Source organism: Manis javanica, chromosome 6 (genome assembly GCF_040802235.1).
Source record: "Manis javanica isolate MJ-LG chromosome 6, MJ_LKY, whole genome shotgun sequence".
Classification (NCBI taxonomy): domain Eukaryota; kingdom Metazoa; phylum Chordata; class Mammalia; order Pholidota; family Manidae; genus Manis; species Manis javanica.
Genome location: NC_133161.1, coordinates 143775437 through 143799697, shown reverse-complemented (window position 1 = coordinate 143799697; position 24261 = coordinate 143775437). Strand labels below are relative to the sequence as shown.

The following is a 24261-nucleotide window of genomic DNA, read 5'->3' as shown; positions in this document are numbered from 1 at the left end:
AACTAAAAGACCAAACAAAACCCCTAAAACCCCAAGCCCGATTATTTCATCCACGTGGCACAAGAACCAGCCAAAAAAAGGGGGCGGGGGTAAGAGTCACCCAGCCCGCCCTTGCTGGGAGGAAGGGATTTGCTGGGAGAGTCAACTCCTGACACAGCCCGGGCGCGGCCGGGGGGTGGGGCGGGGGTGCCGAGAAAGCCCTGTCCCACCCGGCCGCTCGGCGCGGTCCCCTCTCCCCGCCCCGCCGCCTCCCGGGGCGCCGCCGCGGGCCCTTTAAGGGCCGAGAGGTGCGCGGTCTCTTTAAGGCAGGTCCTGGTGGTTTCTGTTTTCTGAAGGAAGTGACGGGGGGTGGGATTGAATGAAAAGTGCAAAACCGAGCCTCGGAGCGCCGGAGTCGGGGGCCGCGGGAGCCGCGGCGCTGGACCGGTGGGCGGGGGTCCCGGGAGCGCCGCGTCCGCCTCGGAGCCGCCGGGGCGCGCGGCTGAGCGCAGCCCACGTGCGTCCGCGCCCCTCGAGGGGCCGCTCCCGGGCGCCCCGAACTAGCCTCCAACTTCGGGCGAAGTTTGGCAGCGCCGGTCCCCGCCCGCGCTGGGCGCGCCCGCCCCCGGAGATGCGCCCGCTCGGTCGCCGCGGGGTCCCCCCGGCGCCCGCGGCGCTGCTGCTCCTGCCGCTGCTCGTGCCGCTGCTGGGCGCCTCCCCGGGGCCGGGCGCGCCGGCCGAGCTGCGGGTCCGCGTGCGGCTGCCCGACGGCCAGGTGGCCGAGGAGAGCCTGCAGGCGGACAGCGAGGCCGACAGCATCAGCCTGGAGCTGCGCAAGCCCGACGGCACCCTCATCTCCTTCACCGCCGACTTCAGGAGGGTGAGGCTCCCTCGCGCGCGGTGGCACCTTCGACCTGAGCGCCCCCGAGTCGGGTCGCGCTGGGGCCTGCAGAGGAGACACGGGGCCAGGACAGATACGACTTGCCGAGGTCGCCCGGGTTCTCCCCTACACCTCTGTGCCCGCTCCCCAGCGTCCAGAGCCGACCCTTCACTCCCCTGCATGCTCTCCAGCTCCCCCTCATTCTTTTCCTCTTTGCCCCAGGCCCCTCCTCACCTCCCTGTCAAGCCCTTGCCCCACTTCCTCGTCCAGCTCCCCCAGAGCCCTCCGGGTTGCTGACCCTCCTTCGAAAGAGTTGATGTTAACCCCCACTCCCTTCTTCAAGTAATTTCCATGTGCTTTAGCTGGAAAAACCCTAGGCATCAGAGCCCCTGGGTTCTCACTGTGTGATCTACAAGTCCCATTCTTTCTCTGGGCCTTCTTTCTTACCTCTATACAGGAAAATTAGGGAGCTCCGTGCCTCCCAGCCCTGACATTTTGGAGTGTGTGAACCACCTCTCCGTCTGTTTCACTTTCCTGGGCTGGGGAACAGGGGGTTCCCAGGCAGAACTGATTGTCCCTGGTGGCTCCCAAGATGAGAAGCTACTTTTCTTCTTTGGTCTGGACGGTTGGGAAGCTCGCAACAGGAGGACCTGGGGAGAGGCCCTAAGTGAGGTCCCTATGCTTTGGTAGCGGTGCTGCTCCTTACCCTGCCTGACAGAGGTGCTGCCAGCCTGTATGTTTTAGTCCAGGTGGCAGGATGGAGACAGAGAGCAGCTTCGACTCACTGTGTGTGTGCGTGTGCATTGTGGAGGGAACCAGAGGTGGACCTGGCCGCTATGGCTGGGGGTGGTGAAGAGTCAGTGGGCCTAGGAGGCCTGTGAGTGACTAACAGTGATCCCCAGGCAGGAATCCTGGAGGGAAAGAGGGCGGGTGGGGTGTAGATACTCAAAGAGAGTCTGCTGATCTCCTATACGCACTGCCCACCCCACCCCCAGCCCCTTTCCTGGTAAAAAGAGGCCCTGTGCGGCTCCGTCTCTGGGGGAATAGGCGAGGCTGATTAGACAGCAGGGCAGACAGAGAAGCCCAGGCCTGCAGGACCATTGCGAGCCACCTCTCTCCCCCACCCCCTCGTATAGACAGGGCAGTTGAGAGGAGAGGGAGCAGAATTCGGGGCATCAGCTCAAGACCCAGCAAAATTGTCATAGTTAGCATGGGGTGGGGGATGAGGGCTGTCCAGGTGACAGTGGATATAGGGCTTGACTGCTGATCTGTCCCAAAACTACTGAGTTGTCACTGACATGGGACAAAGGAGGACTGTGGCGGGAGGTGCGGCTCATGGTTGGGAAAGTCACAGTTGGGAGGTCACAGTTGGGAAGATCCTGCGGCCCTTTGTTACTCAGCAGGGCCAAGCCAGGTTCTCACATTCAGGTTGGGGCAGGTGAGGTTGTGTGTAGAGAGGAGAACTGACAGGGCCAGAACACCTCCTGCCTCCCCATCCCTACTTCAGGGGCACTTTGTCAAAAGTGTACTTTTCTTGGAAAATCCAAATAGTGGCTGAACTCCTTAGGGGGCATCCATTTAAACTTCCCCAGGAACTTTCCATTGAAGGCCTTTGCCCTTGAGGATGAGCCTTGGGCCAGGCTATGAGTGTCCCACCTTCCTGCCCACTGCCCATTGTTCTATGGCTGCTGGAACTCGGAGAGAGGCTTCCCCATCCCGGGGACCACCCCGGCAGCCAAGGTTATGAGACAATGGGCAGAGCTAAGCTTTTATGGCCTCTAGCTACAACATGAAATATTTTATTGCTCTACCCTGGCGGCAAAGAGAGGGGAAAGCCCAGGTGGCAGTGGGATTACAGGGCTGGGGACTGGGCTTGAGAGTTTAGTGGGGGGCTGACTGCCTAGTCAGAGAATCCCTTTTGAGCTAACTCCCAAGAGTTCCCTTTTATTCACGCACCGGTTCAAATCTCCACCCAGGTTTCTAAAGTCTGCTGTTGAGGTTAGCCTCTGACCCAGAAGCTGGCATTTCACACCACCCCCTGGCATCTCCAATTTCATCAGCAAGGGAGGGAATTGGGTGTGGAAGGTACAGAAAAAGAACCCGCTCTCCACGTTCCCTCCAACTGAGGTGGGGTGGAATAACCTTCACCCCCACCAATCTGGCCTGCATTGGTCAAAGCTTTTATATGGGCATCTTTTTGGGCCAGATCACTTCTCCGGTTGGTTGCTCAGTCCTCAAGGCCTCAGGCCTCACTGTCCTTGGCAGATTTCCACAAGAAGGTTCTATCTAGAAGTAATGAACTTTCCTGTATAAAAAAGTTCTGGACATTGTGCTTATTTTGTGTACCAAATCCATTTGGGGTGGTTTGGGAAAAGTCCCTAGCCCACTCGGGAATAGTGGCATTTGCCATTTTATCACTTTGGGAGACAGCCCAGACTGAAATGAGACAGATCTGGTTAAACCCTGGGCCAGCTCCTTGATCTCTGCAAGCCTTCATTTCTTCATCTGTAAAATGGGGATAAGAATGTACCAATCCATGGTTATTATGAGACCTGAACAAGGTAATGCCTGTGGCCTATGAAATACTCTCTGTTCTTAGAGCTCAAGAGATAAGCCATTAGCTTTCATAATTGTGACTCATGCAGCATTTCAGCCTGGACCTTCCCTGCCAAGCTTGGACTCAAAGAGGTTGATTGATGAACCCACAGTCACACAGAAAGTTAGCACTGAGCCTGGGGAGCCTTGAGTCCCTCATTATAACCTTCCCCTCGAAGCACCATGTATTGGAGTTCTCCCAAGAAACAGGAACAAGAAGAGATACATACATGTATAGAGAGATTTATTCTGAGGGATTGGCTTCCATGGTACAGGAGGCTGAGAAGTCCCACCGTCCGCCATCTGCAAGCTGGAGGCCCAGGACGGCTGGGGATGTAGTTCCAGCTTCAGTCCGAAGGCCTGGGGATCAGGTGTGTTGGTGTCCGAGGGTAGAAGATGGATGTCCCAGCTCAAGCAGAGACAGCAAATTTGCCCTTTCTCCACCTTTTTGTTCTGTTTGCACCAGCCTGGAAGATGCCCACCCGTATTGGTGAGGACCGTCTTCTTTACCCATTCTGCCAATTGAAATGCTAGTCTCTTCTGGAACACCTTCACAGAGATACCCAGAAAAAATGTTTTACTGGCTATCTGGGCATCCCTTAACCCGGTCAAGTTGACACATAAAATTAACTATCACACTCCAAAATTACTGGCCCACCCTCAGACCATGGAGCAGCCATCTTGTCCCCCCAGTCTACCCAGGGCAGCAGTGATCCCCCTTGTTCTAGATGCATCGCAGCCCTCTGGCTGGCTGCTCCCAGCCCCCCTCTCCCCAGCCCCTCCCACCTTGTCTGTTTGCCTCTAACACGAGGCAGGGTTCTAGTGTGGGCTGGCTCTTCACACACTGCCATGCTGCACTAGAAGCCTGTGAAGCAGAAAGAGTAATCAGTCCACTGTATGACATGTAGCCTGCAACCCAGGCGAGGACTGCAGACTCCACAGGTAGCTTGGAGCGCTCAAACGGCCATTGTGCATTACCGCAAGCCCTGCACGAAGGCAGCTGACCTGCAGTGGGCAAATTGAGGCCTGGCTCGGTGCCTTAGCTTAGTGACTCCCAAACTGTAATACACATTACAACCGCCTGAGGCGCTATGAAAAACCCTCATGCCTGGGCTGCACTCCATACCGACTGAGGGTGGTAGCCAGGCAACATTTTTTAAAGAGACCCTGGTGATTCCAGTGGGTAGTAGGTTTGGGAGCCAGGGGCATAACTGCTCCAGGGAAGAGGAGGGGACTTGGAGGAGGGGCAGGTTAGGCTGTTAAATGGAAGTAGAGCCCACACTCAGTTGCCCATTTGAAACCTGTCATTCTTCCCACAGTAGCCCTAATGTGTTTGATGCAATGTATGGACATCAGGCCTAATTCTACATGCCTTAGGTACAAGAATGCAAATTCATAATGCACACCCAGCAGGCAGCACTCCCCATATAGTCCATATGCTCTCTATGAAATGATCTCCATATGCACATACTCATTGGCCATATCCGATAGTGACGCGTCACCATCCCATCTCTAACCCGGCTTTTTGTCTGACAGTCCTCTGGTCTCCCCACCCCTCCCCCGCCACAGGCTGGTTTCCCTGTCCAAGTCTTCTTTCCTCTGTGTCCCCCCTCTAAGTGTCCAAAGGCTGGGGGAGGGGATGAGTCATGTTCCAGGCAGCGTGGTTCTGTGCTGACCGGATGGGGAGGGTGGGGCTGGAAGATATGAGAAAGTCATGTGCAGCTGCTCTGGGGCAGTGGGTGCAACAGGAGAGGGGAAGAAGGAGCCACAGACTCCAGCAGTGTGGCGGGAGGAGAGAATGAGGGGCAGCAGGCTGAAGACAAGATGAGGGGAGCCATTTGGCCCTGCGGGTCATCTCAGAGTCACTCCTAAGGGCCCCTGAGGAGTGGAAACTTGAGCCCTGCCCTAGGCACTGAGTGGCAGCGAGAAGGAAGTCCAGAGAGTGCGGGAGTCCCTGCCTTGGGGCCCCTCATCCGGGGAGCAGGATCAACAGAGGAAGGTGCGTGCTGCGTGTAGTAGGATAGCGCTCACGGGGAGGTCAGACAGACGCTTTGAGGGCAGGCCCTCCCTGCCCTGTCTGTGTTAGGTCCCTGCTAATTGGTGATTTGGTGCAGAGGCACGTGATGGATGGGCTCTCTTCTCGGGGAGCAGAGAGCAGTAGAGGTGCTTTCACGAGAGGGCCAGACCTTTTTGGAGTGCAGAGTGTTTTGTCCCAGGAGTTTCTGAGAAGTCACCAGAAGGAACCCCCCAGTTCATGCCCACAGGGCCCTCAGGTTCCACAGCCATCCCCCTGCGTGCTGGAGTTGTTCCCCCCGTCTCAGGTAGCAGCCGCCTTGCCCCAAGGTTTAGAAGTGCTCCCTGGGGCTTGGCACGATCTCCCACCCTTAACGTCTATGCCCAGGAGGAGTCCTGGCAAAAGATCCCAGCTCAGGCAGTGAGGACTGCTATCTGGGGACAAGTGAGTGGCCTGCTGGAAAGGAGGGGGCCAAGGGAGAAGCGGGGTTCTTCCATACCAGGCTTCCCAAGCTGCAGGGAAGCGGTGGCGGAGGGAGAATTCAGGACAGACTCTGTCCCACCGGAAGTTGGAGAGCTCGACCTGAGATGACAGTGGCATGTGTCTGTACGTCCTGCCCCAGGTCCCTCAGGCCACAAGCTATTAGTAGTGCTCACACACGGCCTCGTTCAGTCCTCACTACTACATCACAAGGCGGGTACCGCCCCCACTTTGCAGATGTGCAAACTGAGGCTCAGAGCTATGAAGTGACTTGACCAGATCAAGTAGCTAATGATCCAGAATTATAACCCCAGGATCCTTCCACTGTACCCCGATTGTCTGTTGTGTACACCATGGCATGTACGTTGGCTCCTTCCAGAAGTCTGAAGAACTCTGAATAGGGGAGGGGAAGGCAAAGAAGATGGCTGAAAAACCTTGGGGCAGAGCTGCCAATCCACAGAGAACCCCTCCTCTGTGCAGATTTGGGCCGGGCCCCTCCCCACTAGCTCATAACCCCCAGGGGATCTGAGTACTGGCCCCTTCGCAGCTTTGTGCCTGAGATGGCCTCTGGAGACGTGTAGGTGAGAGGACTGGTTTTGAAAGACACTACTGAGGCCTCACTGTGTATATTTTTTTTGCCCTTTACTAGCTGTGTGACGTGACAAGTCACTTAACCTCTCTGAGCACCAGCCTCAAACTCAGCACAGCCACAGGGACAGTAGCCTGGCGCTCACAGGCTTGTTGTGAAAGTGGGTAGCAGGGGCACCCAGGGCCTGGACAGGTCCTTCCACCCCAGCTCTCCTTTGTGCTGTTAAACAGATCGTTTCAGCTCCTTTTTTCCTGCTCTGGGGACCGAAGTGTCACTGGGAACTTCCATCCTTTAAGTTGGCGAGTGTTTAAGCGGCTGCCACAGGGGATCCTGATAAGGGGCACTGGGGGAGTGTCCGTTTGGGAATCTGGGTGGGAGAGGCGTAGAGCCCCATTTCAGGAGCCCTGAGTCAGCACAACAGCGGGGTGCAGTTGATCCACAAAAAGCCTCACATTGTTCCCCGGGCCGAGGACAGTGGTGACCTTTGCGATCAAGCTGACAGAGCGCTGGGGGCTCTGGGGCGGACGGGCAGGGGGGCTGCTGCAAGCCAGTTGCACTAATGCCCCGCAACAAGAAGCCTTTGTCCGGGTCCAGCCCTGAGGGTGCACAGGCATCTCTAATGGGGGCAGCCTAAGGCCTTGGGTGCCAACTTTGGACTGACGCCTCCTCCCCTGTTCCTGCATGAGGAGACCGGGCAGGGAGGCGACCGGGCTCCTGGGCCTGCCCCGGGCTGCCAGTATGAGGCCAGCAAGGCATTGCTTCCCGGATGCCTCTCCAGGCTGACCCCTCACCTTCCCAGTCCAGTGAAGCCGGCCCCCTCTCTAGCCATAAAGCAGCCTCAGGCAGGAGCAGAGGAATAAATATTTAGATTGGCTCAGCCTGGGCCTCAAAATCATGCGCTCTGGTGTGATGGGCTGGAGACCAAGATGGCTGAGGAACCTCCCAGGAGACAGCACAGCTGTGCAAGACAAGGGAGGATTGGCCCAGGGGCTTGTGACAACCTGGAGGAGGTGGCCTCCAGCCTGAGCCGTACAACCACCATGGGATGGGGGTGCTGGGAGAGAGCCACTGAGGGCAAGGGCTGCTATGCTGTCTTGGCCCCTTTCATTTGCAGTTCCGCTGTGGGAGGCTGGGCTGACAGCAAGGTCTGGACAGGGGAGCTCGCCACCCCCGACGCAGAGCAGGCCGTCTGGAGAAGGAGCTGGGGCAGGCGCCTGCAGGCTGAGCAGGCAGCTCCGAGCCTGAGAGGCTGTGTGCGATGAAGGGAGGGAGGGTGCCGTGTGTGAGGACGCTGTGAGACTGTGGGTGAGCAAGGGTGTGTGAGACGCTGCACATGAGCCTTGGGGGATTTCCAGGAGGGAGAGGGCGTGGGAGACTGAGGGAGAAGATATGCTTGGGAGACTGTCTGAGACTAAGAGAGAGGGGAGGGGAGGCTTTGCAGAGAGGCTGAGCAAGGAAACGCGACCATGTGATGCACTGAGTGGGCCACTGTATGAGCCTCTGTGTGGGCCACTGAGTGAGCCACTGTATGAACCACTGTGTGGGCCACTGAGCAAGCCACTGTGAGGCACCAAGTGAGCACCAACTTGGCCATGTGTGAGCCTCTGAGTGGGCCACTGAGTGAGCCACTGTGTGGGTCACTGAGCAAGCCACTGTGAGTCACTGAGTGAGCCATGTGTGGGCCACTGAGTGATCCACTGTATGAGCCACTGTGTGGGACACTGAGTGAGCCACTGTATGAGCCTCTGAGTGGGCCACTGAGTGAGCCACTGTGTGGGTCACTGAGCAAGCCACTGTGAGTCACTGAGTGAGCCATGTGTGGGCCACTGAGTGATCCACTGTATGATCCACTCTGTGGGCCACTGAGCAAGCCACTGTGAGGCACTGAGTGAGCACCAAGTGGGCCATGTGTGAGCCTCTGAGTGGGCCACTGAGTGAGGCACTGTGTGGGCCACATGGGATGTACCAACGAGCATAGTGTGAGCCCTGGGCAGGCAGGGAGGGCGTTATGGGAGTCCGGGTGCCACTGGGTGGAAGTGGGAGCAACTGCATGTAGAAGAGATTGAGAAACAACAAGTGTGTGTGGAAGATCATGGGCGTGTGGTCTGAGAGTGGGGGAAAGCAGGTGTCCGTCTGTGTGTGTCTGTTAGGGTTCCCCTTGGCTGTGAGCTGGGGACAGCCCCAACAGTGGCTGAAGTGAGAGAGCAGTTTGTTCCTTCTTTCCAGTCTTACCGAAGGCCGAGAGGCGGCAGCTGGGGGCTGGACTGACAGCTCCACGGTTGTCAGAGCTCCAGTGGGCTCTGTGCGCAGATGCTACCTGGGGCCTTCTCCCCAGAAAGGCTGTGTCAGGGGCCTGGCACAGGGCACCTGCTTTTCCCAGAGTGACTCTCTGCTGTCTCTCAGGTGTTTACCTGGAGCCCCAGCACAGCTGAGCCACGGCAGCCTTCTCTCTGTGAAGCACAGTAGATATGGAAAAACAGCGTGGCAAGGGGTGGACATGGAGAAGAACAGAGTATCTGGACAAGGGCTAAGGCAGGAGGGTTAGAAGAGCATGAGCATCGCCAGGGTGAGAGTCGGGAGACCTGGGCTTCGGGTCCTGGCTCTGCAGCTGTGTGACATGTGAAGGTCACATCCTTGCTGGAACCTCACTGGGTCACGAACAAAAGGATCCCCTAAACCTCCTAAGAGCCAAAATAGCAGCTGTAGGACTGCCAGTTACAGGCAAGCCCAAGAGGAAAGAGCTGGTTCCTTGCTAGAGGCCAAGGGGTTGCCGGAGGCCCCAGAGCATTTGTTCACGCACTCGGCTCATCAGTGTTGAGCTCCAGCCGCACCACCTAAGCTTCTGATTTGGCTGTAAAGCACAGCTATGCTCATGTCACATCCAGGCTCCAGACCCATCAATGCCATCCAGGGATCTGCTAGACGAAGCTCAGCCTCCTTGGCTGGGCTCTCAGCCTCTGAGCCCTGCCTCTCCTCCCGGCCTCCTCCTCCAGCCACATCCCCTGCCTTCCCCGACCCCGTCCCATCCCTGGTGCTCCCCACCACTTTGCTCAGAGCCCTTCCATGCGCCTGTTTGTGCTTTGTTCATTCAGTATCAGATGCTTATTGAGCACCTGCTACATTCCAGGGGATAGGAATACACTGAAGATAAGATACTTTGCCAGCCTCAAGGAGGTGCTTCTGGAAGGAAAGACAAGTAATGCGGCCACTGCAGACCCAGTGGGATTCAAGCTCTAGGGGTTAGGGGTTGTGACTAGCTGAGACTGCTGGGGGGTGCCTGAGGGCAGCACTGGGGGGACTGGCCAGAGGAGGTGATGCATTGAATGGAGTCCTGAGGGATGATGGGAAGATGGGGACAGGACATCCCCAGCAGAGGAAGCAGCTCATGGGAAGGCACGTGGCATCATGGATCATTCTGGGAGCCACCACCTCTTTAGTTCGATGCTTAGAGAGCACAAGAGGGGTGGTGCCCCAAGACCCAGATGCCAGCCCCTGTGGGGGGGGGGGTATAGTTTCTGATGAGGACAAAAGGAGGCTTTGAAGGGCCTTAGGTGGATTAAATGACAGTAGCATGGAAGGGCGAATCGGCTGGGGGCATTCAGAGACCCTCACATTGTCCTGTCTTCTATAAATGCCTCTCCCTTTCTAGAAAGTCCCTTACTCTTTGGCTGTCGAGGACCTCTAAGATGTCCCTCTTTCTGGGAACTCTTTCCTCCCCGCCTCTTCCAAGTTTTCTATCCTTGAGGGGACAGGAAGTGCTTCATCTGTTCTGTGCCCCACAGCACTTAGCATACACCTCAACCCCAGGCCTCGGCCCCCTCCACTGCCCAGCCTGGGGCCTGAGAAAGCCCCGTCTTAGGGAAGGCTCCTCAATGTTCTCCCACTGATGTGCTGATCACTTGCAAGCCCCAGGGAGTCACCTGACCTCTCTGAGCCTCAGGTGCATCCCTAGAAGAAAAGAATTGACTCTGGCCTCTGCAGGTCTGGGGCTGATGACAGTTGAAGCAAGGCCAGGGGTTGCAACAATAACAGAGAAACTTAATGTTCAGCCCATTATGTTCTAAGACCTTTCACATATTTTTTACTCACAATAATCCCTTGAGGTGTAGGGTACTGTTACTTTTACTCATTTTACAGATGTGGAAACGAAGGTACAGAGAGGTTAAGTACATTCCCCCAAGGTTACATGCCATCAGCAAAGCCCGGATTCGAACTGGCTCCAGAGCCCTTGTTCTTAAGCACTCTGCTATCCCAGAACATCGCCGCCCCTGCTCCTTACTTACAACTGCGCGGGACTTCAGCAGACACCCACTATCTCCATGGCATATCTGCCACACTTTGCCTTGCCCAGATTTCAGCCTGGTACTGGGTGACCCACCTCTCCATGGTGGCCTGCTCTGGTGGCTGGAGGTTCCCAGGAGCTCACGGGAGAAGGAGCCTCACAGAAACTTCCCATCTTGGGAGTCCCAGCCTGCGCCCTGGTCCAGAGGAGCCTGCTTCCAGGCCCCTGCCATGGGATCTCTCTCAGCTGTGCCACCTGCCTTGGGTGCTACGCGACATCTGAGTCATCCCTGGAGACTCTTGGGTGAGGAGAGGAGGAAGCCTGGACCTAGCATCTGGCCAGATGTTCCCAGAAGCAGGAGGAACTGCCCTTCCCTCTGTGCTGGAGGGAAAGTCCTCTGAGCCTTCGTAGTGAGTCTGAGGTACAGGGGAGTGGCAGGCAGGAGGGACACGGACAGGGTGACAGAGCCAGCGGGGCTGCCTGTTCGAGGCAGGGGTCAGCAATTGCAATATGGCTTTCTGGAGAAATAGGGCTAAGAAGACTGGAGAATGCAGGGTTTAAAGAGGCTCTGGGCAGGGTAGGCAAGCAGGTTAGAAGGGTGGGCCTGCCTCATCTTACTCTCATAGTGTCAAATGCTGTTGTTAGTCATGCAGAACCATAAGCAGGAGCTGCCACAGTCCTGGGGCAGGTCTGCAGAGGACATACAGACACCCCCGGATGGGCATGGCTGGCAGAGGGAACTGAGCTCCAATCCTGACTCTGCCACTCGCCAGCTGTGTGGCCAAGGGCAGACCACACTACCTCTCTGGGCCTGAGCTTCAGCTCCTTTAGCTGGCATCACAGGAAATCAGACTAGTCGGTCTAGGAAACAGTTGTGCATTGTGACTGAGAGAGCATAGACTTCAGAGTCAGACTGCCTGGGTGAAAATTCCGGCTACATTTCCTCTTAGTCCCATGACCTTAAACAAGCTACCCATTCCAAACTCGGTAATAATCTTCCTACTTCCTGTTGTAAAGATTGTAAACAGGACAATACATCCTTTTTGACTCATAGTAACAATGACTTGTACCTTTCGGTTGTAAGTGTCAATAAATCTTTCTCCTACACAAATAAATGGGAGATACAGAGGAAATGTATCTCAACAAGAAATCCTCATTCCCTCTCCTCACCTCCAGTCAGGTTTGCATTTTGGTAGCATTTTGTTGTTGTCTTTGACATTTGTTATTTAATATCAAGGCAGGGAAAAAACTCAAAATAGGTTCCTTTCACCCTGGGGTCTGGTCCAAGAATTCAAACGCTCTCTGTTAGTGGGCAGTGATGTCCCCAGGCAATAGACCACTCTGCAAGCCTCAGACTGCAGGGTCTGGAGCCTGCCTGTGGTGTTGAGGAGATGCTGTGAAACTTGTAAAAAAAGTCATTGCTGAAAATCCCTTGGAGCTGGATTTTGGATCCTGCCTGGGGGTCCTCCCAGGGACATCCGCCTGACTCAAGCTCTGTGAGGGGAAGTCTGGTATCGAGTCTCACCTGGCAGGAAGTGAGCTCAGAGTGGAAAATGCACAAGTGTCCCAGCCTGCAGCCTCCCCTCGGCCGACCCGAGAGAATGCAGATCGGATGGCACAGGCTGGCGGGCCAAGGAGATTCCCGTCCCATGGTCCAAGAACGGATTTCCTGTTGATAGGAATCCAAGCACTCATTCACCTTGGCCACAAGTCTGGCTGGCATCGTAAGAAACCTAACAGAACCCTTCTCACAATCTGGGCCTCAGTTTCCCTTGCTGCAATATTGATGGAAAATTTCTCCATACACTCCCCACACCTCATTGTTCCAGAGATCACGTATTGTAAAAGAAAGTGAGAGAAACACCCTCGTCAAGTCAGAGGACTTCAGAAGTGTGTGCGGCGACAGCAGCCACTTGTGTCAGGCCCCATGTAACATTTGCTGGTCTCCCGTACTGGCGGCAATCAGCCACGAGCACTTAGGGACGGAGTGCTGAGTGGGGCACTCTTTGCCCTTACAGCAGCTCGGTCCTCCCCACAAGGCTGCCAGGTCAATTCATTCCCATCCCGTTGTGCAAGTGAGGCCTAGAGAAGCTGACAGGTAGGGCAGGGCACCGGCCAATCCATTGTGGAGTTGGGGAGGAACCATGGATCCCTCATGCCTTTACCAGGGACCCGGTGGCAAGCATCAGCCCCTGTTCTTCAGCGCTCACGCTCTAGCAGGGGGCTCAGTAAACATTAGTGAATGGGACCCTCTGAGTGACGCAGGCCAGGGCACATGCACGGAAAGAGGAGAGTCACATAGGGCTGCATACTCAGTATCAGGCAGGGCCTTTGGGGTTCCTAGGGGAGAATGGTCACTGTGGCGATGGTACCTCCCTGGCAGGGGGCTCCTGACAGATTTAGACCACTTCTGATGGGGACCTGCTAACTTCTCACCGGGAGCAGTCAACTGAGGTCAGAGATGGGTGAGAGCAGGGGACCTCGGGGGCAGGTGGGTGGGCAGCGCACAGGATTCCAGCAGCCCCAGCCCACCCTGTGGCCCCTCTGCCTTCCCTCTCTGCTCTCCTGTGGCCTCTGCATCAAGCAGTGAGTAACAAAGAAGGAGCTGTTGGCCTGGTGATGCCATTAGTAACCTGATGGGGAAAGGGGAAGTGGGAAGGGAAGGGGGAAGGTGAACCATCCCAGCTCCTCAGGCGGGATGCAGCCAACCTGCCCTGCGTCTGCTCTTAATCCCGTCCTGCCCCGACTCCTCCGTGTGAGATGCAGGTAGCCGGAGCCTGGCTGATCAGAAGCACTGGGACATTTTGAGGAGCACCAGTCTTTAGGCCTCTCCCCAAATCTACTGAGTAAGAATGTCGGCAGGAGAAACTCTAGAATCTCCTTGTAAACAGTGCAGCCCCTCCTCTGTGATGCCTCGGCCAGGGGTGCCAGGGGCCCTGACTCACCCTGATTCCACTGGCATGGCGGTGCCACCGACGCATCAGCTACACAGGAACCAGGAGCCACCAGGGGGACCTGTTGCCTCCGAGAGGAAGTTGGTACTTTTAACCAGCTGACTTTTGGAAAGCTTTCTGAGCAGTTCATTATGTGAATTTTCCAGGAGGTTTTGGAAGATCTGGAGAGTGTTCTCTCTTTTACATCTTCGGTTTAAATGGGAAAGATACACATTCCTAGACCAGCAGGAGGGAAGTGTCTGCGGCAACGCAGTGTCCAAGCATGAGTCCTGTCCAGGGCCTGAGCCGGGCACAGGGCATGCTGGGGAGGGGGCCTCACCCACTCCAGCCAGTCCCCACCCTAGCCTTCCCCGTTAGGATGTGAAGATCTTCCGGACCCTGACCCTAGGGGAGCTGGAGAAGGGGCAGAGTCAGTTCCAGGCCCTCTGCTTTGTCACCCGGCTGTACCACAATGAGATCATCCCCAGTGAGGCCATGGCCAAGCTTCGGCAGGTGAGTGTCCACCCCAGGCCGGCCCCCGCCCCGCTCCTGCCCCAGAGCCCCCACCCCTGCCTGCTGCCAGCCTGGCTGTGGAGCTGGACCTCCCCACAACCTCTCCCAGCCGGCGCCTGACCCACCTTAGCCCTCATCCCCAGAGCCCTGCTCCCCGGCTCTACTCCGGAACCCTTGATTTTGCCCCAGGACGAACCTCTAATCTGCACCAAGCCCATAACTCCCAGGCCCCTGAAGACCCCTTATCTCGGCTCCTCCCCATTTATGATGGAGGTGCAGGGCTTGGACTCTGAAGTCAGATCTGCCTTTAGATCCAGCACCATCACTCAAGATCTGGGTGGCACTGGACAAGTTATCTTGTCTTCAAAGCCTCATTTACTTAGCAAGAAATGAGTTATAGTGAGAATTAAAGGAGATAATGTTCAGTGCAGGGTTCAACACACTTGAGCCTGTTGACCCAATCCTAGTCTGTTCCCGGGCCCTGAGCCTCTGCCCAGCCTCGTCTGGGTTCCCTAAACTATCCAGCAGGGCCCGCCCCTCCCAGAGAGACTCCAGTTCTCTGGATGTTGGAAGGCACAGGAGCCCAGAGGTCCTTTACCCTGGGTCAGCGGGCCTGGCCTGCCCACCTCCAACACCCCTCCCAGCCACATGTCGGAATTCTCCAGCAGGCCCCAGACATCAGCCCAATGGCCAGTGGAAAAGGCTTGACCGAACCCTGGGCATCAGTGCCTCTGCCTGTTGGAATGGGGGTGGCACCCCTTGTCTGCCATCCTGCAGATTGACCCAAGGTTCTAAAGACAACCAGCCTGGGCTTGTTTGACTCTCAGAGATCAGGGAAAGAATGGGTGGGGGTGTTCTGAGGCCAGATGGGAAAAATCTCGTCTCCATACAGAAAAACCCACGGGCAGTGCGGCAGGCCGAGGAGGTGCGGGGCCTGGAGCAGCTGCACATGGACATCGCTGTCAACTTCAGCCAGGGGGCCCTGCTGAGCCCTCATCTCCGCAACGTGTGTGCCGAGGCCGCAGATACCATCTACACCCGCCAGGAGGATGTCCGGTTCTGGCTGGAGCAAGGTCGGCTGGAGCTGCCCACCACCGGGTCATATCAAATATGATAGCATGCAGGGAGGAGGTGCAGAAGCTCAGGGGAGGCCTCCAGACCAGTCTGGGAGTGGTCAGGGAAGGCCTCCTGGAGGAAGTGACGCCTGTGTGGCTCTTCAGTGAAAGGAGTCAGCCAGGTGAAAGGGCCCCTTTCCAGAAAGGGACACAGGACTGTGACACTGGTGGGCCCTGTTGGGGGGGTCCCAGGCGGCTCCCGCCTCATCCTGCCCTCAGTGAGATCACAGATGGGACCTTCTGCCTTCCCAGCCTGTGAGGCCTCACTGCTGGCCCGTCTCCTGGCACCTCTCCCAGCACTGTCCTCAGATCCTCTGTGTAGAGGGGACGGAGATGTCAGCGGGTTCCTGTCCTTCTGCCCAGCTGGCTGAGCACTAGAGAAGTGCCTGGCCCTGCCAGGGCAGTGCTGGATTTAGAAATGCCTGTAGGGTGGTCATGCCCCCCTCCACACACACAGCCCTCTCCAGTGGATCGCTCCCCAAACCCAGGTGTAAGCCTGAGACTGTTCCCCAGAGGCTTGTCCTTCCCATGGCCACTGAGCTGAGCCAGGGTCCAGGTCACTGCTGTCCCCCCCCTGCACCCCTCACACGCCACCCTGTGCCCTGGGCCACCGACTCACCCGGCATGTCTGCGCTGGCCCTTCCCTGCCTGGCCCTCCTCACATGTCCCCCCCTTTGCGCAGCCTCCCTCGGCTTCCCAGTCATTCTCCTCTTCCCTCTATCCCACCACATGCCAGTGGACTGATGTTTTTAAGCAAGAGTGACAGCGTGGCAGAGTGGAGGCCTTGAAGTCAGACAGCCCTAGGGTCTAGTTCTGACTCCGCTACTTGCTGTGTGACCTTGGCCAGATGAGAGGCCTGCCTGAGCCAGTTTTCTCACCTGTCAACCAGGGATGATAACCCTCTGTTCATAGGGGTGATGGGATGCCTGAAGAGGCCACCTCCCCCCTTCCCCCTGCCCTGACCTTTGCCTCTCTCCCCCAGGTGTGGACAACTCTGTGTTCGAGGCTCTGCCCAAGGCCTCAGAGCAGGTGCTGCTGCCTCGCTGTGTGCAGGTGGGGGACCACGGGAAGCCCTGCATCTGCCACTACGGCCTGAGCCTGGCCTGGTACCCGTGCATGCTCAAATACTGCCACAGCCGCGACCGGCCGGCACCCTACAAGTGCGGCATCCGCAGCTGCCAGAAGAAGTACAGCTTCGATTTCTACGTGCCCCAGAAGCAGCTGTGCCTCTGGGATGAGGACTCCTAGCCCGGCTGTGGCCGCTGAAGCAGCTGCCTGGGGCCCACAGCACCTCTGCCAGCCACTGGTGGGGGTGGCATCCCCCATCTAGGCCTTATTTCCCTCCCCTTCCCTCCCCCCGACCCTGCAGCCTCTGGGCCACCACTCGTGACTGTGAAAAGGGGTGTGGCATGGGAGGGCTCCCTTGTGAAAGCAGCCCCCGCTCCCACCCTGTGTCTTCCTGGAGACAGACAGACGGTGCTTCTCCAAACTCGCACCCCACCCTTCATTTCCCCTGAAGTGTTTCTTTCAAGCAACCAAAACGTGATGGCCTGTAATTCCCCTATTTAATCAACTCTCCTACGGTTTAGCCCCTAAATGGTGTCTAAGCCCGTTAACAGCCCCCCAACACCTTCAGATGCCCTACCCCGAGTGGGTCATTGCCCCAGAGAACTGGGGTGGATGCCACAGCCCCTGCACCAGCTCATGATGCATTCTTCTCACTGCTGGCCTCTGAGGCCACCCATGGGCCAGTGGGGCCCTCCCAGCCCCAAGACAAACCACGTGTGCCTTTCTCCAGACCTGGACTGTGCTTAGAGCAGGCGCCAGCTCTCTCCCTCTAAACAGGAATATTTTTGTAAGGTTCTGGGTAGGGAGGGAGCATGAAGTATGAGGAAAACTTGAATGCCAGATTTTTAATGCAAAGTATTTATCATTTGTACCAGAAATAAAAGTTTAAATTTTTACTTGACTGATGGCACTAGACTCAAGAGTTCTGAGCAAATTTGTGGCCAATGCTGCCACCTGGTGGCAGCAGAAGTGTTCCTGTCCTCTATTGGTGACCAATCTTGGAACAACTTTTAAGGCACCTACTGTGTGCTCAGCCGTTGCATGGTGGGAAGAGAATGTCAGGGGGCGGGATGTTACTAAAGAGGGATTTAAGACAGAACTTCTGCACTTAAGGAGAGGTGACGTGCAGAAATAAGAGATGAGCAAGCCGGTGGCATGAGATGGTATGAGGTCTGTTAGAGGTAAGGGAAAACTCCAGAACCAGACTTCCAGGGTTCAAATCCTAGCCTCGCTTCTTACTTACTATGCAATACTTCTCTGTGCCTCAGTTCTCTCTGCTATAAAATGAGCTTAACTGTGGGATTTAAGCGACTTGGAACACATCAAGGGCCCAGGACATAGCACTCACTGCATCCCCTATTAATAATAAGGTTACTGTTAGTGACAAGAGCAGACATTTCCTCATCTATAAACCTGAGACAACTAAACGAGGCATCCTGAAGGCCTCTTTGCTATATAAAGAGGCTGTGATATGAAGCGTTGCGCCAGACATTGGAGGGCCTCTGGGGAAGAGGAATTGCAGGCTGAAGTACCCAGTTGCCGGGGAAGGTTTCCTGGTGAGGGTGGCACATGCATTGAGGCTGAAGGATGAAGAATGGAAAGGGGGAGGGAACGGTGTGAGCACAGGGCAGAGAGCAGAGCACGTCAGGGGTGGGGAAGGTGCCAGGTGTCCCACTGGTGACCCGACTCTTTAGGAGGGAGGAGACAAGAGAGTCAGAGCCCTCCTCGGAGGCCTTGAGGAAGTGGGGGGCAGGGCAGACCCCCTCTGCTCCCCAGCACCAGCTGCTGCTGCCCCTGGGATCTGGGCAGGCCAGAGGGCTGTGGGAGCCAGGCTTGCTCAGCCGTGGTCAAGTCAGGGTTCGTGGGTGGCATCCTTTTCAAGTGGGCGCACCTCTTTCTGAACCTGTTTTCAAGGAGCAGCTGAGCTGCTGAAAGGGAAGCTGCCTTCTCCAGGCCTTTTCTTCCTTGCCTGCCACCCAGTCTGGCCTTGGGTCCTGGGCCTGGACCCCTGCTCTGGGTGGGGGAGGGGCTAACTAGGAGAAGGCACCTCCCACCCTATGTATGCGCGCTCGTTGTGGGGGTGGGGTCCCCAAATCATATACCTTCCCTACTCACTTCCAAGTAGCCAGAAACAGTACTTTTTTAAAAAAAAAGAGCAGTGTCTTCAAGACTTGCAGTGTTTTTCTGATCTTCCTTGGGAGTGATTAGCACCTCCAAGCTTGCTTTTCCCTTCAGCGAGGGGGGCTTCTGGATACTGTCACCACAGACCACCCTGCCTGAGGCCCCTTCTTAGTGTTAAGGGATGAGAATTAAAATTCCCTGGGAAGTCCACTCCTGTCATCATTCCAAACCCTCCCAGCCTCCCCAATCTGCTCTGCCCACCCTTAGACTCACTCCTCGGCCCAGTGACTCACGTTTCAGTGTGTATTAGAATCCCTTGGGAGCTTGTTACGTAGCTGTAGATGGTCAGCTATTTAAGAAACACCTAGATAAGGCTCTGCTTTTATTAGGAGGGCTGTGTGGATGTGTGAGAACACCTGGGACTGGGAGAGGCAGTCTACCTACGGTGAGTATTCATTTCTCTGGTACTTTGGACTTTACAAGGTGCCTTCATATAAACTGGCTCACTGACTCCTAGTAGCAATTCGGTGGCATTTTATGGATGAGGCCCACCTATAAAATCATGTAGCACCAAGGTCAGATGGCTGCTTAGAGCAGAGCTGGGACTCAACCCCTGGCCACCTTACTCCATGCACACCCACTAGCCCGAATGGGTTTATCAGATTGGCCAGCTGGAACCTCGCAGAGCGCAGCTCACTTACCATGGGGAGGGCGGATGGGGAGTGTGGAGGACCTGCCAGGCCAGGCCTGCAGTAGCCATCCTGGAACACATCGGGGGAGGGGGTGCCCACAGTTCCCCTGGGACTGGTATTGGCAGGAACAGGCACCTGATTAGTGCCCTTTGCCAAGGTAAGCAGTGCCATCGGGTGTAAGCCCAGGAGCACAGACCTCACTGGAGCTTCTTCAAGCCAGAAAAGATGAAAGTGGTGCCAGGCACCCCCCAGCAGGATCACCCCAGCCTAAGCTGGGCCTTGCTGCACTTCTGTAGGTTTTCTTAGGCTCCTCTCCCTGCAGTTTTAGCCAAGGGAAGTCTCAAGGGGATGAACTGTGGAACCACATGGTTGGGGCACCTCTACCCGGGGTCTTCATGGGACCTGGATGCGGTGGGTGGAGCCACCAAGGAGTCTGGAAAGAAGTGGGGCAAGAACCACTCCCAAGAAGCAGAGCCTGAAGCTAGCAGAGCATGTGAGGAATGTGAGTGCCAGCCTGGTCCCAGCTCCGTGGGACCCCAGGTGAGTCCCGCCTTACCAGCTCCCCGGTTCCTCATCCATGAAGAGAGAGAGCCTTGCCGGACCACCTCTGAGCCCCGACATTGGCGAGCAATGTGTATTTGCTGCCTGGCATTCTATGGCAGGTTATTAGCCATCTGGTACTGGTAGACAATTGTATTAGTTACTGAGACTTACAAGCCACACCATGGAGAAATGGTAAAAATGGAGAACTGCGATGGCCAGCACCTGGAGAGAATGTTGAATTGCCCTCCAGATGGGGCTGTCTGAGTTTGTGCTCCCACTGGCAAGCGTTTGAAAGGCCTGCCTCTTTATACCCCTGCTGTACCAGCTGGGGTTCTCTGGAGCAGAAGCACCAACTGGGGAGAGAAAGAGAAAACCAGATTCATTTCAGGGAATTAGCCCATATCATTGTGGGGTCTGGGTAGTCGGAAATGCTAGCAGCCCGGCAGCCTGGCAGCTTAGGCAACAGTTGGTATTGCAGTTTTGAGCCTGAAATCTGAAGGGCAGGTCAGCAGACTGGAAATTCAGTCAAGATTTCATGTTGGCAAATTGAGGAAGAATTCCTTCTTCAGGAAGCCTCAATTTTTGTTCATTCAGCCTTCAACTGATTGGATGAGGCCCATTCCCATTATTGAGAGGAATCTCCTTGACTCAAAGTCAACTGATTGTAGCTGTTAATGACATTTACCTTCACGGCAACATCGAGTGTTAGAGCAAACAACAGGGCACCATAGTCTAGCCAAGCTGACACAGAAAATTAACCATCACCCCTGCTATCACTGATATTATCATGAAGTATTCACCGTTTTGACCTTAGGAAACATTGCATCATCCTAGGGTTTATTCTCAGACCTCAATTGTTGACTAAAAGCAGGGAACTGCCGTGCTGGTTGTTCCCCATTCCCCCCGACCCTGTGCTGTTCATTGCCCACCCTTGTCTGCTTTGCTCTGTGCCCCAAGACACCAAGCTCTGGGTCAGCCTCACCTGGGTTCTGTCCCCTCTGGCTGAGCCAGTGAGAAGCATCAGAAATTGGGGGCTGCATGAGAGTGAAGTCTGGGCATGTACCCCTGCTCCCTGCCGCATCAGCACCACACATCTGCACTGGCTGCCCGGCTCCACGGCTCCACACCTCCCTGGGCTCCGGCCACTATTTCCTCCTCTTACCCCCTCAGCCCCAGCTTCTCAGTGGCACCACCCTCTGGCTCCCTTGACCCTGCTTGCTCCTCTGTAAATAAGCAATGCCTTTGTTAAGGGCACACGAGTCGAGTCGATTCTTTTCCTGCAGAGCCCCTGACGGACACCAGCAGCGGTCCCACCCGGGATCCAGGAGCATGGACCGCGGATGGAAGAGGACAGCAGTGAGGTGGGAAGCACAGCTCCCAGCAGGGACGTGGGCATGCCCTCTCCTTGGAGAAGGTCCAGGCCTGAAGGGGCTCCCAGCGGAGCGAGGGGAAGAAGGCAGCTCACAGGCCACCGCAGGCCCCGGCTCCTGCCGTGCGTCACGCTGGACAACCGTCCTGCCTCTGCAGCAGGCAGAGGCTGGGTGAAGAGCCACTGCCCTTGGGCTCCCTCCTCTCCCGCCTCACGGGCAGCAGAAATGGCTGCCGCATTACGGCTGACCTACACCCACCCCTGCCTTTGGGACCCCCCTTCTGTCAAAATGGTGGGGAAGTGTCCCTTCTTCCCGGTCCCCAGCCCCTGCCCCTTCCTCGCTAGAGAAACTGCCCCCGCCTCTCTTTGCTTCTCTTTCCTGCCTTCCCCCATCTGCCCTGAGAGGACTGGTCTCTTTCCCATCTACGGGACCGAACAAAAGCACTTCACAACCAAGTTGCTGTCCACCTCTGTCCCCATTTCTCCCTGTTCCTCCACAGACTTCTTGCCAGAGACCTCCTCCTCCCCAGCAATGCCCAGCCTCGGTGGCAAGACTCAAGGCTATGTAGCAATCAGTACCGACCCATCCGTTACTGAAGCCGGCCAACTGTTCTCACCCAAGTTAGGGCAGAGTTAGGGGGCCCTCTGCACAGGTATGCCCTCATTCACACGGGTGTTCCACCCCCGTGCTCTGTGATATAGCCAGGCTCTCCTGCCTGGCGGCCACCCACTGTCCCTCACACCCTCCTAGAGGACGCTGCTGCATATGCCTGGGCCCACTCCCACCTATTTGCTCTTTGCTGGGGATGCCAGCTTAGATGTCTCTTCCTCCAAGTAGCCTTTCCTGCTGCCCGCCACCAGACTGTGAGCTTCCTGAGGGCAGGGGCTGGCCTGTGTTCCATTCCCAGCTCCTAGCCCAACACACAGCTTCCGCAGGTACTCGGTGTACACTCTGAATGGCCGAATGGGCAAACGGCTGCCGACCTCCCGTGTGGTGGCGTCAGATGGGCATGTACTCAGAAGCTTCCGAGGGCAGTGTGGAAGGTGGGGCGTTCCCACCAGCTCAGCCTCACAGCAACAGGACAGTAGCCACTCCGGTGACCCGGCCAAGGCTGGCAAACTCCAGCTGGTGTTCTGTGGAAAAGCCCAGCCTTTGATGGGGGGAGTGGGCTAGAAGACCCACAGCCAGAATTCTATATTCCCAACTTACCTGGAACCGGGGTCCTCACCTATAACTCCCGCGACCATGGGTGGGCGCTCACCGCAGGACCACGAGGTCTGTCCACAGTCCTGCAGGTGGAGTGCTCAAGTCAGGGTCACACCCCCTGTCACCACAAGAGGGCGCGCTGGCCTTAGACTTGCCCTGAGCGTGCAGGTAGACCCGGAGGCTTAACCTGGTCTGCGGTCAGGCCTGGAGAATCGGGAAGGGATTCACGGTCGCAGGGTTCTGCCGAACGTGCGATCAGAGTGACCGGATCCAGGCCTCAAGGTCAAAAAAGTTCATTTTTTGTGCACCGTTTTGTGCATTTTTAAATGTAAACACCCATTTTTATCCACTTTTCAGAACCTTCGACTGCGAAGTGGGCCAAGAGTGTGGGTGTACTCGCCCCCCCAACCCAGAGGGGAGCGCGGGCTCGGCCCTGGGGACCATGGGAAGTCCAGGGGTGCGGGCTCAGCGCTGGGAGTAGCAGGGGCAGGGACCAGCGCCGCGGTTTGACTCCCGAGTCTTCGCTGGTTCCGTCCCCAAACGCAGTCGCCTTATCCTGGTTTCCGGAACACCTCTTACTCTGTCACCCTGACACTAGCCCCCTCCAGCCCCATCCCGCAGTACTCGTCCTGGCAATGGCGCCGTCAGATTGACTGAGGTGTGATTTTAAAAGAGGCCTGCCTGGAAGTTCTTCTTGGAATCTGATGTTCCTCTTTTAGCTTTTCTTTGGGAAGCCTGAGCTTGGATCCATTCCCTGTCGCCCCAAGGTGAGGAGCTGACCCCCACCCTGCACCCCCACACTCTTGGCCCCACAGCCCATCTGGCAGACAGAAGGAGCTAGAAGGGACTTGTTGCTTGGTGGCCTTCCAGGACGCCTTGCTCTCCACCCTTCTGCCAGCCCTGACAACTCAATCCAGCTGACATGACAGGAAATGAGAGTGGGAAGCAGGGCCTGCAGCCAGGAAGGCCACTTTGCTGAGGTGGGGAGTAGGACTGGGGGCACACCTCCCTCCCCCAAGCACCCTCTCCAAGGCTGTAGCCCATTTCCAGCGAGGAGCTGAAAGGGGAGGCTTGACTCCTGGAGCCTCCTGAAGCAAAGGCTTCTGAAGCATAGTCCATAGAAATGTGGCCTGGGAAGCTAGTGGCTTCCTAGAGGTGCAGCCAAGGGGATCATATGTCACCCCAGGAAGACCAGGAGGACCTGGGGGGATCACAGTTGATCACAACTTCGGGATCACAGCATCCTGGAGCAAGGCTTTGGCTGTTCTCTGAAAAAGTCCTCCAGCTGTTGAGAGAGGGTGGGGCTGGAAGGGAGGCAGGGAGGGATTATTTGCATTCATTTGCATTCATTTGCATACAGCTCTTTTGATGTCCAAAGGCACTGAAATTTCCTGTCCTTGCTTCTTTCCCCCTTTCCTCTGTTCCTTTCTAACCTCCAGGCAACCTCCAATCTGTCTCCTCTTCCCAGCTAATCAGAGACATGGAATTTTAGGCCCAGGGGGTTAGCACCAACCCCACCCCCCATCTGCCCAGAACCCCAAAAGCTGGCTTCATGAGACTTTGAGTTCTGGGAAAGAGGGAGGGATAAGGGGGCCTTTGGAGCTCCTATCCCAGTTCACCTCATTAAAACAATCATGGAGCAAGTCAGAGAGGGAAGAATAAAAATCCAGGTCCAACCCTGCCCTTTACCCCGCACACATGTGTCGCCAACCCACCAAACTTCTAAGACCCAGGGAAAGCATGTGAAAGAGGAACAGGGCAAGGGGAAGGCTCTCCGCTCCGCATGAATTGCCATATGATCTTGGGCAAGTCCCTCCCCCTGTGAGCCTCTGGTTCCTTGTATGAATGATCTCTACATTCCTTCTACCTCAAGTTATAGGA

At 56.3% G+C, this 24261-nt stretch overlaps 1 protein-coding gene across 1 annotated transcript; it reads left to right on the top strand.

Annotated features, from left to right (window-relative positions):
• Positions 1-144: 144 nt before the first annotated feature.
• On the top strand, positions 145-17349 carry OAF (out at first homolog). Its single transcript, XM_017658773.3, has 4 exons — positions 145-859; positions 14131-14265; positions 15158-15338; positions 16363-17349. The coding sequence occupies exons 1-4, from the start codon at positions 359-361 to the stop codon at positions 16626-16628; spliced, it is 1083 nt and encodes a 360-aa protein (XP_017514262.3). The 5' UTR covers positions 145-358; the 3' UTR covers positions 16629-17349.
• Positions 17350-24261: the final 6912 nt, after the last annotated feature.

What these genes read in the sequence shown, in the direction of transcription:
- OAF (XM_017658773.3), top strand. Translation starts at nt 359, where the DNA reads ATGAAAAGTGCAAAACCGAGCCTCGGAGCGCCGGAGTCGGGGGCCGCG. An exon ending in TCACCGCCGACTTCAGGAGG is followed by an intron (nt 860 to 14,130) that starts GTGAGGCTCCCT and finishes CTTCCCCGTTAG; the next exon opens with GATGTGAAGATCTTCCGGAC. An exon ending in CCGGTTCTGGCTGGAGCAAG is followed by an intron (nt 15,339 to 16,362) that starts GTCGGCTGGAGC and finishes TCTCTCCCCCAG; the next exon opens with GTGTGGACAACTCTGTGTTC.